The 13,635-nt window shown below is 42.3% G+C and overlaps 1 protein-coding gene across 5 annotated transcripts in view; it reads right to left on the reverse strand.

The window, feature by feature from the left end:
* Nucleotides 1-13,635, reverse strand: part of ATP11A (ATPase phospholipid transporting 11A) — a 241,958-nt gene that overhangs the window by 40,370 nt on the left and 187,953 nt on the right. For all 5 annotated transcript variants that reach the window (XM_075336655.1, XM_075336659.1, XM_075336656.1 and 2 more), the window contains 4 exons: nucleotides 10,526-10,707; nucleotides 8,037-8,288; nucleotides 3,366-3,540; nucleotides 1,053-1,155 (listed from right to left, as the gene is read on the reverse strand). In XM_075336655.1, coding sequence (XP_075192770.1) covers nucleotides 1,053-1,155; nucleotides 3,366-3,540; nucleotides 8,037-8,288; nucleotides 10,526-10,707 — 712 coding nt within the window. The remainder of the gene's footprint in view (nucleotides 1-1,052; nucleotides 1,156-3,365; nucleotides 3,541-8,036; nucleotides 8,289-10,525; nucleotides 10,708-13,635) is intronic.

A 13,635-nucleotide genomic window follows, 5' to 3' on the forward strand; every position in this document is an offset into this window, starting at 1 on the left:
CTTCAGGGTAAAATTGTCACCCTTGGCCAACATTCATCTATTGTAATGTGCATGGCCACCTTAGGAAATTTACCTAAATTCTTCTACAGAGAAGTCTTTTTCAATTTTGTCTGGAGAATGGATGAGCAATGGATTTAGCCAAAAAGTTTGACTAAAGGGTGCTTTACACGCTGCGACATCGCTAGCGATTGCTAGCGATGTTGCGTGCGATAGCACCCGCCCCGTCGTTAATGTGATATGTGGCGCTCGCTGCCGTACTGAACATTATCGCTACGGCAGCGTCACACGCACATACCTTGTCAGCGACGTCGCTGTGACCGCCGAACAATCCCTCCCTCAAGGGGGAGGTGCGTTCGGCGTCATAGCTACATCATTGCGTTGTCACTAAGCCGCCGGCCAATAGAAGCGGAGGGGCGGAGATGAGCGGGACGTAACATCCCACCCACCTCCTTCCTTCTGCATTGCCGGTGGAGGCAGGTAAGGAGATGTTCGACGTTCCTGCGGTGTCACACACAGCGATGTGTGGTGCCGCAGGAACAAGGAACAACATCGTACCTGCGGCAGCAACGATATTAAAGAAAGGAGAGGCCTGTCAATGATCACCGTTTTTGAATGATTTTGCGATCGTTGATCGTCGCTCCTTGGTGTCACACGCTGCAATGTTGCTACCGGCGCGACGATAACGACGTGACCACGACGATATATCGGTAGCAATGTCGCAGAATGTAAAGCACCCTTTTGGCTCGGTTTAATTTTTACCAGATCCATCCAAGATGGATATGATGGACAACTATGATGGACCCTAATAAAAGCTGACTAGAAATGGATTCACAGATCAATATTTTTAAACTGATCAAAATAGTAAATAAAACTTCCCGATCCTTCTATGATCAACTTTTTAGATTTAAAATGATACACCAAATTCTTATTTGAGAGCAGCTTAACATGAAGGTTTAAGAATTTTTGAAGAAAACGCAAGGAATGAACAGAAGTAATATCCTTCGATTTAAGCAATGTAGCCAAAGAGCCAAAAGGTAATAGTAAAACCATACCAATTCCAACATGTGCTTCTAGGATCATGCTGACATCATTTGCACCATCTCCGATCGCAAGAGTAATCGGACGTTCTCTTGATGCCTTTATTAATTTGACAATCTGCAACAGAAAAAAAAAATCCTCATACAGGATAGATTTGTCCACATTATGTTTAAGAAAAATAAGGTAAAGAAAGGGTAACAAATTATCTGACTAAGACAACTCTTTTCTAGTGGTATGTTTTTTACAAGCATAAACATGCATAAACATACATCATGTGTTTTGCAAAAATAAGTGGGTAGAATTGACCAAAATGGTCTGCATTGCTCATATAAACATGATGATCCTACATCATCGGTATTCCTATCTCATAGAGTAACTGCATATGGCTTGGATATGACATTATATGACACCAATGACCCTTTAATGGTTGGGGTCTCAGCACTGCCTTTCCTTCATAGTCTTTCCCAGCACAAAACCATTTTCATATTCGCGCTGTGCATGGAATGGTGGTGCAGCCTTATTTAAAAAAGTGGGGACTACAGTTCCCTGTACAGCAGAGGAAATTGGGAGCGCAACTACTCGGATCTAAAGCAGTGGTGTAGGTTGAGCCTACACTGAGCATAAAATTATAGAATGTCCTTGTGATACGCTACCCAGTGGCAGAAACTGAAATTTGTGGGCCCCAATGCAATATCTCCAACAGGGTCCCCAACTATCACAAGTCTCTTATAGTATTGGTCTTATATGGGCCAAAGGATCCTTTTATAGCCCCATACACTTCAAGGCCTCGGTGTCATGTCCTCACCAGAGTCCGCTCCTGCGACTTCTGCTTCAGTCACCAGGTGCTGCCGTATTCCCGATGCGGACTGTGCTGGTGATGGGGGAAGAGTCTGTGCCAGTGGCTCTGGTGGGCGCAGGCTCCGCTCATCCACTAGGCTGGGTTTTCCTGATGCCTGCAGTACCAATGGCTGAGTGTAGGTGGCGTGTGTCTTCCAGCTGAGATTGCCACTATTCAGCTACAGCCAATGGGAAGACACCACATCCTTTTTATCCTCCTTCTGTCTGCTGACCACTGCCAGATATAGATTGTATTTCAGCTAGACTCTGGTTCTCCCTACTCTGATTATGGATTCCTGCTTTGACCCCGGCCTGCTCTCTGACTTCCCTCCTCCCTACCGTTTTTGTACCTCGCTGCCCGATCCGGATTCGACCTCTGCTTTATTTTCGGATTACGTCCTTGCTTGCCTGATTCTGTCCCTGTTTTGCATTTCCCGGTTTGACCCTGCCTGGTTACTACTCTCATCGGACTGCAGACTACCAGAGGTAGTGATCTCCTGCGCCCTGTGTAATTCCAAATCCCTGTAAGAGTTTCAAGTTGTCGAGGGTCCTGCTTTGTGAGTGGCTTTCCTCTAGCCTGTCCATCACAGCCAGTCTGAGCCTGTGGATCCAGGCGTTACACTCGGTGCAACTGCAACCTGGTCACCTGGGGATTGCAGTACACTGTTATGCTGTTTGAATACTAAACCGAATGAGCCATAGCTAAAAGGCTGCTTAACACATTTCCTTCAGATGAACATCTGAAGTCTGAAGCAAGTGAAGCAGCCCATTAGCGGTTGCTGATTAGCTGCAGTGCTTACGTGGCATAACAATGTCACAGGAGCCCCAGGAGACCCGGTGCCACATCACTAACATGGCGCTGCTACAGGAGGTATCTGTTATTTTTATGTTACAATGAGGAATGTAATATTTAAGAGGGGACTGTCTGAGCAGTGGAGAATCCATGTAATCTCTATCTCTCGACATGCAAAGCGCTTTATTCATTCTTGAAATCTATGCAAGGTCAGTACATTAAGAATTGAGGGCTGGCTCCTTCAAGAACCTTATTTTCTTTAAATCACTATTGTTGATCTCTAGTACATTGAAGGGCAATTCCTGCCTCATAGATCCCCTATATAATTCTAATGCTAGCTTAATACACAGTCAATCATCAGGAAAGAAACAGATAAAATAGAAGAAAACAGATTACAGACCAGCACATGTGTAAACAATAACTAGTTTAAATAATATAATAGAATTTGCTCATATATCTACACATACAGATCTACATATACAGATATATGAGCAATGAATTCAGAGGCTTATTAAAATGTAATCTTGTTGATCTATAGTAATATCTGTGCGGGGATAAATCTGCAGCTATTACATGACAATTATAAAAAGGTAAACAAAATGTAAATGGTCTTCTGCACTTGTAGATTATAGTGATCTGGCCAAGGCTATGCACAGTAATATGCAGGCTTAGAATGGGCCTTGAGACCAATATATACCTGTGCTTTCTGCAATGGGGCCATCCGGCAGCACAACACTGCATTACAGTTCCTGCAGATCTCAAGGAAAACCTCTCTGTAATTTGTAGAGCTCCCATCTTCTCTGGGCTTCATTATTAATGACAGTGTGGCTCCATCAATAATTAAGCCGTAATCTTGGAAATCTGTTGAAAACCTACACCGTTTAGGAGAAAAACAAACGGTCTAAATTGGATGTAGCAGTCATCTATTACAGTCATTTACCTAATGAAATTCAGACAGCGACAATTAAGAGGGATTCCTTCACCAATTCTACAAAAGCAGAACAAGCAAAAACATATATTCTTCACATATAGAGACATTTGCTGCATCTATGGTAGCAACTAATGGTAGAATAAAGCCCGCTTTACACGCTGCAATGTATCTTACAATGTGTCGGCGGGGTCACGTCGTAAGTGACGCACATCCGGCATCGTAAGTACATTGCAGTGTGTAACAGCTACGTGCGATTGCGATTGAACGTTAAAACGTTCATCGCATACACATCGTACCTTTCTCTAGAATTGCACATCAGACTGTTCATCGTACCCGGGGTAGCACACATTGCAGTGTGTGACACCCCGGGAACGATGAACAGATCTTACCTACGTCCTGCGGCTCCCGGCCCACAATGCGGAAGGAGGTGGGCGGGATGTTTACGTCCCGCTCAGCTCCGCCCCTCTGGTTCTATTGGCTGGCTGCCACGTGACGTCGATCTGACGCCGAACGTCCCTCCCACTCCAGGAAGTGGACGTTCACCGCCCACATCGAGGTCGTATGGAAGGTAAGTACGTGTGACGGGGGTTAATCGTTTGTGCGGCACATTCAACAAATTGAACGTGCCACACATACGATGGGGGCGTTGCAAATCGCATACGATATTGTATGCGAAATTGCAACGTGTAAAGCAGGCTATACACTATATCAAGTGATACAATCGTGAATCTAAGTTTATCTTAGGCTAAAAACACAATCTGTGATAACAATTAGGTATCCTAATAGATCCCAGAGAGTTAAACTGTGTTGATCAGGCTTATATTTTATGCTTGATCATGTAGTACACTTCGCTAATATGACCATCAACCCAAAAACTGATAGAAATGAAGAAGAGCAGAAATGTGAACAGATCGTTTATGGGATGTGAAGACCTTACCATGAATAGGAGAATTACAACTGACGGAAATTTATGTTGGAGATTAGTCAATGGGGTGTTGGGTGAAAACAAGTTATCACCACCTACCAGATAGGGTGAGGGTTCCACCGATGGGACTGGCTCCATTTGGTAGATCTGTTATATCCCTGTTATAAGGCTATATTCCCATGGTGAGTCTTTTGGTGAGCTTTTGATACTGCATGATTTTGCAACGTCAACAAACGCAACATCTTAGACTATGTTCACATGTTGCATTATCGCTGCATTTGTTTTCTGCAGCAAAACCTAATCTCTTGGTAGTAAAAAAGCTGAATTTTTTTCCTGTTTTTTTGCTGCGTTTTTGGGGTGTCATTTTTCAACAGTACATGTTTAAATAAAATGTGTTTCATTCACCACAAAAGCAGCAAAAAAACAAACAAACCCCTGCAAAAATACAGCTTTCAATGGTGAAAAAAAACAGCAAAAAAGCTGAAAAAGAATTGACATGCTTCTTTTCCATTTCAGGCAAAAAACAAACAAACAGGTGTGTGTGTGTGTGTGTGTGTGTGTGTTTGTGTGTGTGTGTGTGTGTGTGAGTATAACATTTCTGGGTACTATAAAAAGCAGCTTTTTATTTACATAAAACCAATGAAAAAAAAACAACATGCAAAAAAAAGCAGAAAAATGCAACATGTGAACATAACCTTACAGTTCCAGTAAAGTGGTGGGATTTATAGAAATATCCTGCCCACTGTGCTGCTTTTTTTCACAGCGTAATCTGACATGCTGTGCGTATTTCAAAACCAGGACATGTCAATTTTTTTCAGCAGGTGCGCTAAGTTTTCTGTGCAGGTTTTCACCATACACTTGCATTAGATGTAAAAAAAAAACAAAACAAAAACCAAAACACGTTTTTAGCGCGTTTCCAAGGCTGAAACCAATCAAAAACACATGTAATCCTCATCTAAGAATGTCAATAAAGTTTTGTCAAATATAAATATCAGGAAGTTTCAAAAACAAAGCAGCTTTATACAAAAAGGGCACACCAGAGACAAAAAACTGTATGTAGTGTCAAAAACGAGATAAAAATGCATGTCAAAAAATGCAATGAAAAACCACAAGTAACCTAATTTACATAATAGGTGATGAAGTTCTGCAACATCAAAAACTGACCAAAAGCTCATTGTGGGAATGCAGCCTTTTAAGTAGAGCAGCAGTGTGCATGTTCCAATGCCGCCCCAATCATTCCCTATTTAAATGTACTGGTTGGATACTGCATGTGATAACAATTTCCCAGATTCTCAATATATCTGGCCTGTGGGGTTGGGTGGCAAGATGTAAACCTTTTCTTTCAAAGAAAAACATTCAAGCCAGGCTATATTTTGCTAAAACCTACATCAAGTGTGCCAAAATAATTTTTGGAAAATGTGTTATGGTCTAATGAGACATGGATGAACTTTTTGTCCATAATTCCAAAAGGTGTATTTGGCGAAAAAGCCAGCATTGCACCAAACGCCAAAAGAACATAATACCCACAGTGAAGCATAGTGGAGTATTATGCTTGGGGCTGTTATTTGCCAGCTGGTACTGGTGTTTTAGTCAAGGTGGGGGGGTTCTACATATCAGTCAATTTTGCATCAAGATCTTCAGGTGTCTACTAAAACACTGAAGATAAAGAGGAATTTCACATTTCAGCAAAACAGTGACACTAATCATATGTCCAGATCAACAAATGATTGGCATCACCAGAAGAACAAAGTTTTGGAATGGAGCAGTCAGAGGAGAGACCTGAATCCAATTAAAAATCTGTGGGCTTAACTAAAGAGGACAGGAGATGCCCTTGCAATCTGACAGATTTGGAGCAATACTACACAGAAGAGTGGGCAAAGATTGTCAATTCTAGATGTAATAATGTTTATAGACTCATATCCAAAAAGACTGATTGCTGTCATAAATTCAAAGGGTACTTCAACAAAAGAATTAATTTAACGTTATGCAATCACATTATTTTATTCTTTTCTTTTTCCAACGAAAAAGATTTCTCTTTAATTTTCAAATTAATTGTTCTGATTATGTAAAATTAGAGGAATAGGGGTGCACAGCCGCTCAATTATGGTCAAGAGTGCAGAGTGTTCTGATTAGGTGACATTAATTGTGCAAAAAGTTCTAAAATGATTCTTCGTGGTATGATTTTTTTTTTTAACATGGCAAAAACCAGGAATTTTAACAGGGCTGTGCAGATTTTCACATTTTTTCGGAAATATTTTATATCTTTTCAAGGGACAACACTGAAGATATGACACTTTGAAAGAATGTAAAGTAGTCAGTGTACAGCTTGTATAACAGTGTAAATTTCATGTGCCCTCTCTTGGGCATGGAGTTTGCTAGAGCTTCACAGGAGCCACTGGAATCCTCTTCCACTCCTCCATGACAACATCACGGAGTTGGTGGATATTAAGAGACCTTATGGTCCTCCACCTACCGTTTGAGGATGCCCCACAGATGTGCAATAGGGTTTAGGTGTGGAGACAAGCGTGGCCAGTCCAGCACCTTTACCCTCAGTTTCTTTAGCAAGATGTTGGTCGTCTTGGAAGTATGTTTGGGTCATTATCATGTTTTTCAGTATATCCCAGTACATGTTGGCATTCATGGTCCCTAAATGAACTGTAGCGCCTCACAGCAGGCAGCACTCATGCAGCACCAAACCAGGACACTCTCACCACCATGCTTGACTGTAGGCAAAATACACTGTCTTTGTACTCCTCACCTTGTTGCAGCCATACACGCTTGACACCATCTGACCTCAATAAGTTTATTTTTGTGTCATCAGACCACAGGACATGATTCTAGTAATCAATGTCCTTTGTCTGCTTGTCTTCTGCAAACTATTTATGGGCTTTCTTGTGCATCATCTTTAGAATAGGCTTCCTTCTAGGATGACAACCATGCAGACCAAAGTGATGCAGTGTACAGTGTATGGACTGTTCACTGACAGGCTGACCCCCAACCTCTAAAACTTCTGCAGCAAAGCTGGCAGCACCCATACGTCGACTTTGAAAAGACAACCTGTGGATATGACGATGAGCACGTGCACTCAACTTCTTTGGTCGATCATGGAGAACCCTGTTCTGAGTGGAACCTGTCGTTTTAAACTGTTATATGGTCTTGGGCACCATGCTGCATTTCTTTATGCAAGGTATCGATTCGTATTGAATTGATGATGCCCTACAACTTTAAAATTCACTTTTTTTCTCTATCTCGTTCCGTTTTTTAAATAAAAATGCTAACTCCGTTGTTTTCCACCAGGTGGTGCTATAGGTGGTTTCATTGCGTAGCGCATGGCTACTTTACTATACCTAGACACCACTTCTATGCCTATAGCTGGCGCCGTTATCATGTTAATGGCGGTGGACAGGATATGGGTGGACACACTGTATATTGCATGTAGAGATCAGACACGTTATTGTTGTTCTTTGGCATAAACCGTATGTTTCTTCCCTTGTACTTTGCACCCCACGTACCCTGAGAAATTGTCTCTGGTTAAGCTTTCGCTGTGCCTCAGGACAGTCTTGCTTAACTCAAAGAGCACATCATGTAAACTTTGCTCCTCTATTTTCTTTGTTGTCAGTTCCAGGAGCTGAGTGTTTCTTCTGAACAGTTTGCAGGCATAACAAGTAGCAGCGGCAGTTTCCATTTTGTCCCCGGTGAGCACCCAAACTTTAATGCCAGCTTTCTGTAAAGATTCAATTGTATCAGCAGCCTTTTCCTGGAGTCTGTGGATAGATGATAAAATACATTTTCCAATTGATTTCTGACTGATAAGGTTATGTAAGCAAAATATAATAGGCCAGGCTACCACACAAGATGGCACAGCTGTTATAATAGTATTTTAAAACTTTTTATTAGTATTTTTCTCCCAAAATCACCAGTAAACAATTCAAGTGATTTGTCCTTTAATGTCAATCTGATAAAACTTTGATTCAACATAGAAATTATAACTTATATCTTCATGGTTAATGGCTGATTATGCACATTAGCATCTTAAAGGACTTTGTATGTTCTCCACTTCCAGGTTCTTCTGTTTCCTCCACACTCCAAATACCTGCGGATAGGGAATTTGGAGTGTGATCCTTAATGGGGACAGTGATCATGATGTATGTAAACCGCTGTGGAATTAATGGCGCTATAGAAGCTACTAAAATAAAATAAATACACCTCCCATAGGGGCTATCACCAGCTGCCCTTATGTGTCAATTAGCTAGTTACGCAACAATATTTCTTTCCTTCCAGCAGTTGCCATTACGAGTTAAAACTCAGACAAAAGCTGCAATGCGCCTGTACTTGTAGTCACCGAGATGTCACAGAAACAGATATGTCCAAAAATCTCTGAAATATGAGGAAAAAAAACAAAAAACAAGATGTAGGGGTTAATCTAAAACTAAAAAAGCTCTCCATAGCAAAGATCGTATCAGTCCCAGCTGGTTGACAGTAAAATGAACTGCAGCAATAAAAGCAGTACCACAATGACATCTTATTAGGCTGCAGTCAAGGGACGGACAGTAGTCATATATCAGAACTCCTGGACGGAAGAGAACACACAGCTAAAGGTGGTGTCACACATAGCGACGCAGCAGCGATCACGACCAGCAATCTGACCTTATCAGGATTGCTGCTGCGTCATTACATGGTCGCTGGTGAGCTGTCAAACAGGCAGATCTCACCAGTGACCAGCCCCCAGCCAGCAGCGACGCATGGAAGCGTAACTAAGGTAAATATCGGGTAACCAAGGAAAGCACTTCTCTTGGTTACCCGATATTTACCTTAGTTACTAGCATCCGCCGCTCTCACGCTGCCAGTGCCGGCTCCCTGTTCCCTGCACTCCTAGCCAGAGTACACATCGGGTTAATTACCCGATGTGTACTCCAGCTACATATGCAGGGAGCAGGGAGCCGGCACTGCCAGCGTGAGAGCGATGGTCGCTAGTAGCTAAGTTAAATATTGGGTAACCAAGGAAAGGGCTTCTTGGTTACCCGATGTTTACCGTGGTTACAGCTTACTGCAGGCTGCCAGACGCCGGCTCCCTGCTCGCTTCAGTTCGTCGCTCTCTCGTTGTCACACACAGCAATGTGTGCTTCACAGCGGGAGAGCAACGTCCAAAAAATGAAGCAGGACATTTAGCAACAACCGGCGACCTCACTGCAGGGGCCAGGTCGTTGCTGGATGTCACACACAGCGACAGCGACGGGACGTTGCTGCTACGTCACAGAAAATGGTGACTTAGCAGCGACGTCGTTGTCGCTATGTGTGACTCCACCTTAAGGTTAGCAGAAACGTTTGCCCTTTCGTCACCCGTGTGGCCACTATGCATCTGAACCCTACAGTCCCAAGTCTAGTAAAAGCAGTTGTCAACTATGCTTTTTAATACAACAATATCCAAAAATAAAACATTCTTTGTGGAACACTGTGTGTCATGAGCCTTAAAGGGGTGATCCAGAGCCTCTCATTTGTACATCAGGAGGTAAGAGGTTCTGCTGACCTGGCGTCCATCAGACACTTGACTGGTATTGGCAGTTATTGCGTGCCCATCTGAATAGGACGTGTGCACTATATCTGTCATCTGTACAAGACACCTCAAAGGAGGCTGATGGATGCTATGCCAATAGTAACCCTCACTTATCGTTGTGAAAGTGAGAGGTGATGGTTAAGCTGCCATTACAGTCATTCTCATGTGAAGAAGATAATTTAAAGACTTCTATATGTTGATTGTTTTTTTCCAACACAAAGTGCAAATTTACAGTCAGCCAGACTTTCCAATTTTGGCAGTACCTGAAGACTATATTATGTGTAGGGTAGTCACCTAACCCTTCACCAGTGCTACAGGCTATTGGAAGGATAGAACATGTTGGAATAAGTAATGACCAAATTAACTTTCAATTGGCAACTACAGTATCACATATATGGCCACCATTACACAGGAAATCCCATATTTGTATACAACATAAATGTGAACCTGTCTTCTACTGCTGTAGCCCCCAGTAAGATAAGGTTCTGTTCGACTTGTTCATAGGCCTCCGCCAGTTTTTTCTCTCGGTCTTGTAGGGCTAGCTGCGCACTCTTGAGCAACTTTTCAGCAGCTTCATAATCTTCAAGGGAAAACCTTTTATATGCGACACATAAGGTCCTGAGCCCTTCCTATGGATATGGAAAGGACAAGAAAAACATTGGTCTACTGCTAGGAAAAACAGAATACAGTATAGGTTTACTTTAGTAAGAGTATAACATTGTACGCATGATACAGTTTGACCTGTGGCCAGACAAATAGAACCTATAATCCGCCCTGAATAGCCTTCCATCTCTGCGCTACATCACTAAAAAACATGGCTTCAGATGTCAAAAACGTCTCAATATGTAAAAAAAATCTCAAGAAAGAAGCCTGTGTAATCCTCAGCAAGCCACTGACTTTGGAAGTGACCAGTGTATGTTCACATAATGGTTTTGCTGTGACTTTGACATACATATAGATATGCATCTGTTGAACACATCGAACGCATTCACAGGGTCTTTCCCATTAACATAATAACAGAAGAGTATCCTTGAGGCGCACGTTCAGGAGGATTATTGTTAGCATAATGCTATTTTATGTGTACAAGCAGAATGAGTCATATTGGAATTGCTAATAGTCTCCAATGTTTCTCTTGCCAACAGCTACTGTATATGTGGTGACTATGCCAATTATAATAGGATCGTGTTACATGTAGCAGCCATAAAACCCGCTGGGCAGATCCCGACATAAACTGGCTTACAAGATATTTGTATCAAATTCTACTCCTAGCATTTCCTCATGCTCTTCGCTTTCTTCTCTCTACCCTATAGAATTTCAATTATGTGTACTACATTTAACTTTAGCCTTGCAACAATTCATATGCATTATGTACACACATTAATAAAATCTTCAAGTATATTTTCACATAAACAAACAGTATGTATGTATATAGTACAATGCAAAAGTTTTATGTAAAGGTTTTAGGCAGGTGTGGATAAATGTGTGGATAAATGCTGTAAACTAAGAACGCTTTCAAAAGTTTAAGTGTAAATGGTTTATTATTGATTAAGAAAATACAAAGTGCATGTACAAAAAAGTAACCTAAATTATATCAACACTTAAGCGGGCTTTACACGCAACGACATTGCTAACGAGATGTCGATGGGGTCACGAAATTCGTGACGCACATCCGGCCTCGTTAGCGACGTTGTTGCGTGTGAAACGCACGAACGACCGTTAAACGATCAAAATTACTCACCTAATCGTTGATAGTTGACCCGTCATTCTAATCCCGATTATCGTTGCTGTTGCAGGACGCAGATTGTTCGTCGTTCCTGCGGGAGCACACATTGCTATGTGTGACACCGCAGGAATGAGGAACATCACCGTCCCTACGGCCGCCCGCAATGAGGAAGGAAGGAGGTGGGCGGGATGTTCAGCCGCTCATCTCCGCCCCTCCACTTCTATTGAGCGGCCGCTTAGTGACGCCGCTGTGACGCCGAACGAACCGCCCCCTTAGAAAGGAGGCGGTTCGCAGGTCACAGCGACGTCGCTAGGCAGGTAAATACGTGTGACAGGTGTTTGCGATGTTGTGCGCCACGGACAGCGATTTGCTCGTGACACACAACCGACGGGGGCGGGTGCTTTCACCAGCGACATCGCTAGCGATGTCGCTGTGTGTAAAGCCCGCTTTAGTCTAAACACCCGTTGCCTTAAAACCTGCATCAATTCTTCTAGGCACTTGCACACAGCTTTTGAATGAACTCCGCAGGGAGATTGTTCCAAACATCTTGGAAAACTACCACAGATCTTCAGTGAATGATGGTTCATGCAAATCTTTCTGTCTCTTCATGTAACCGATGACAGACCAAGATCAGGGCTCTGTGGGAGCCATATCATCACTTCCAGGACTCTCTTTTTCTTTAAGCTGGAGATAGTTCTCATAACATTGACTGTATGTTTATGGTAAAATATATCTTTGTACCTTGTTAGCCAGTAGAGATAAAAACATTGTTTAAAAGAACTGAAGTCCTCAGTGGTTGATACCTTTTAATGGCTAACTGAAAAGATGGTAATAATAGCAAGCTTTCGAGACTACTCAGGTCTCTTCTTCAGGCTCAATATAACACAAAATCTGAAGAGTCACATATTTATACACAACAGGACATAGAATGGGACAGTAAATAAAACAAGTTATGTGAAGCAGAACTACCACTATGGCAAGAGGACAAACTGTTGTAGCCATAAATATTGCTACAGTTCAGTGTGAAAGTTTAATTGTCCTCTGATTGAGGTCTGGTCTAGAGCCCCGGATGATCTGAGGAGCACATATTGTAATTGATGTAAAAAGACATGAATCCATGTGACACATTCATTCCTGCTCTGAATGTGTCAAAGGTCATCATAAGTTTGTATTCCCATAGTCTCCTATCTCTCTGGGACTTGAGGTTTCCTTTCAATACCAGCAATTTCATGTCCATGATGCTGTGGTCTGGGTTACAAAAATGTTTGGCCACAGGTAGATCTATTCTTTTTTCCTTAATTGTGTGGCGGTGAGAATTGATCCTTGTCCTGAGCTATTGTCCTGTCTCCCCTACATACAGACCCCAGTTGGACATTTGGTACATATAATTAAGTACACCACATTAGCTGTGGTGCAGCTGAAGGTACCGGGGATCTTGTAGTCCTGATGTGATCTGGGAATTTTTATCCTGTCCGTTGTCAGTATAAATGGACAGGTCTTACATTTTTTCTGGTTGCAGGGAAGTGTTCCTGTTGTTGTTGGAGAGGACAGGGATCTTCTGACAATGATGCTTCTTAGATTTGGGGGCTGTCTAAAACACAGAAGTGGGGGGTCTGAAAAAAATTGATTTTAACCGGGCATCTTTTTGCAGTAATGGTTGTAGTTTCCGTGTAGCTCCTCTAAAAACCTCCAGATGTGGATTGTAGGTGATTACAATATTGTGTGTTATATTGAGCCTGAAGAAGAGACCTGAGCAGTCTCAAAAGCTTGCTATGATTACCATCTTTTCAGTTAGCCATTAAAAAGGTATCAACCACTGAGGACTTCAGTTCTT

Source organism: Anomaloglossus baeobatrachus, chromosome 2, assembly GCF_048569485.1.
Source record: "Anomaloglossus baeobatrachus isolate aAnoBae1 chromosome 2, aAnoBae1.hap1, whole genome shotgun sequence".
Taxonomy (NCBI): domain Eukaryota; kingdom Metazoa; phylum Chordata; class Amphibia; order Anura; family Aromobatidae; genus Anomaloglossus; species Anomaloglossus baeobatrachus.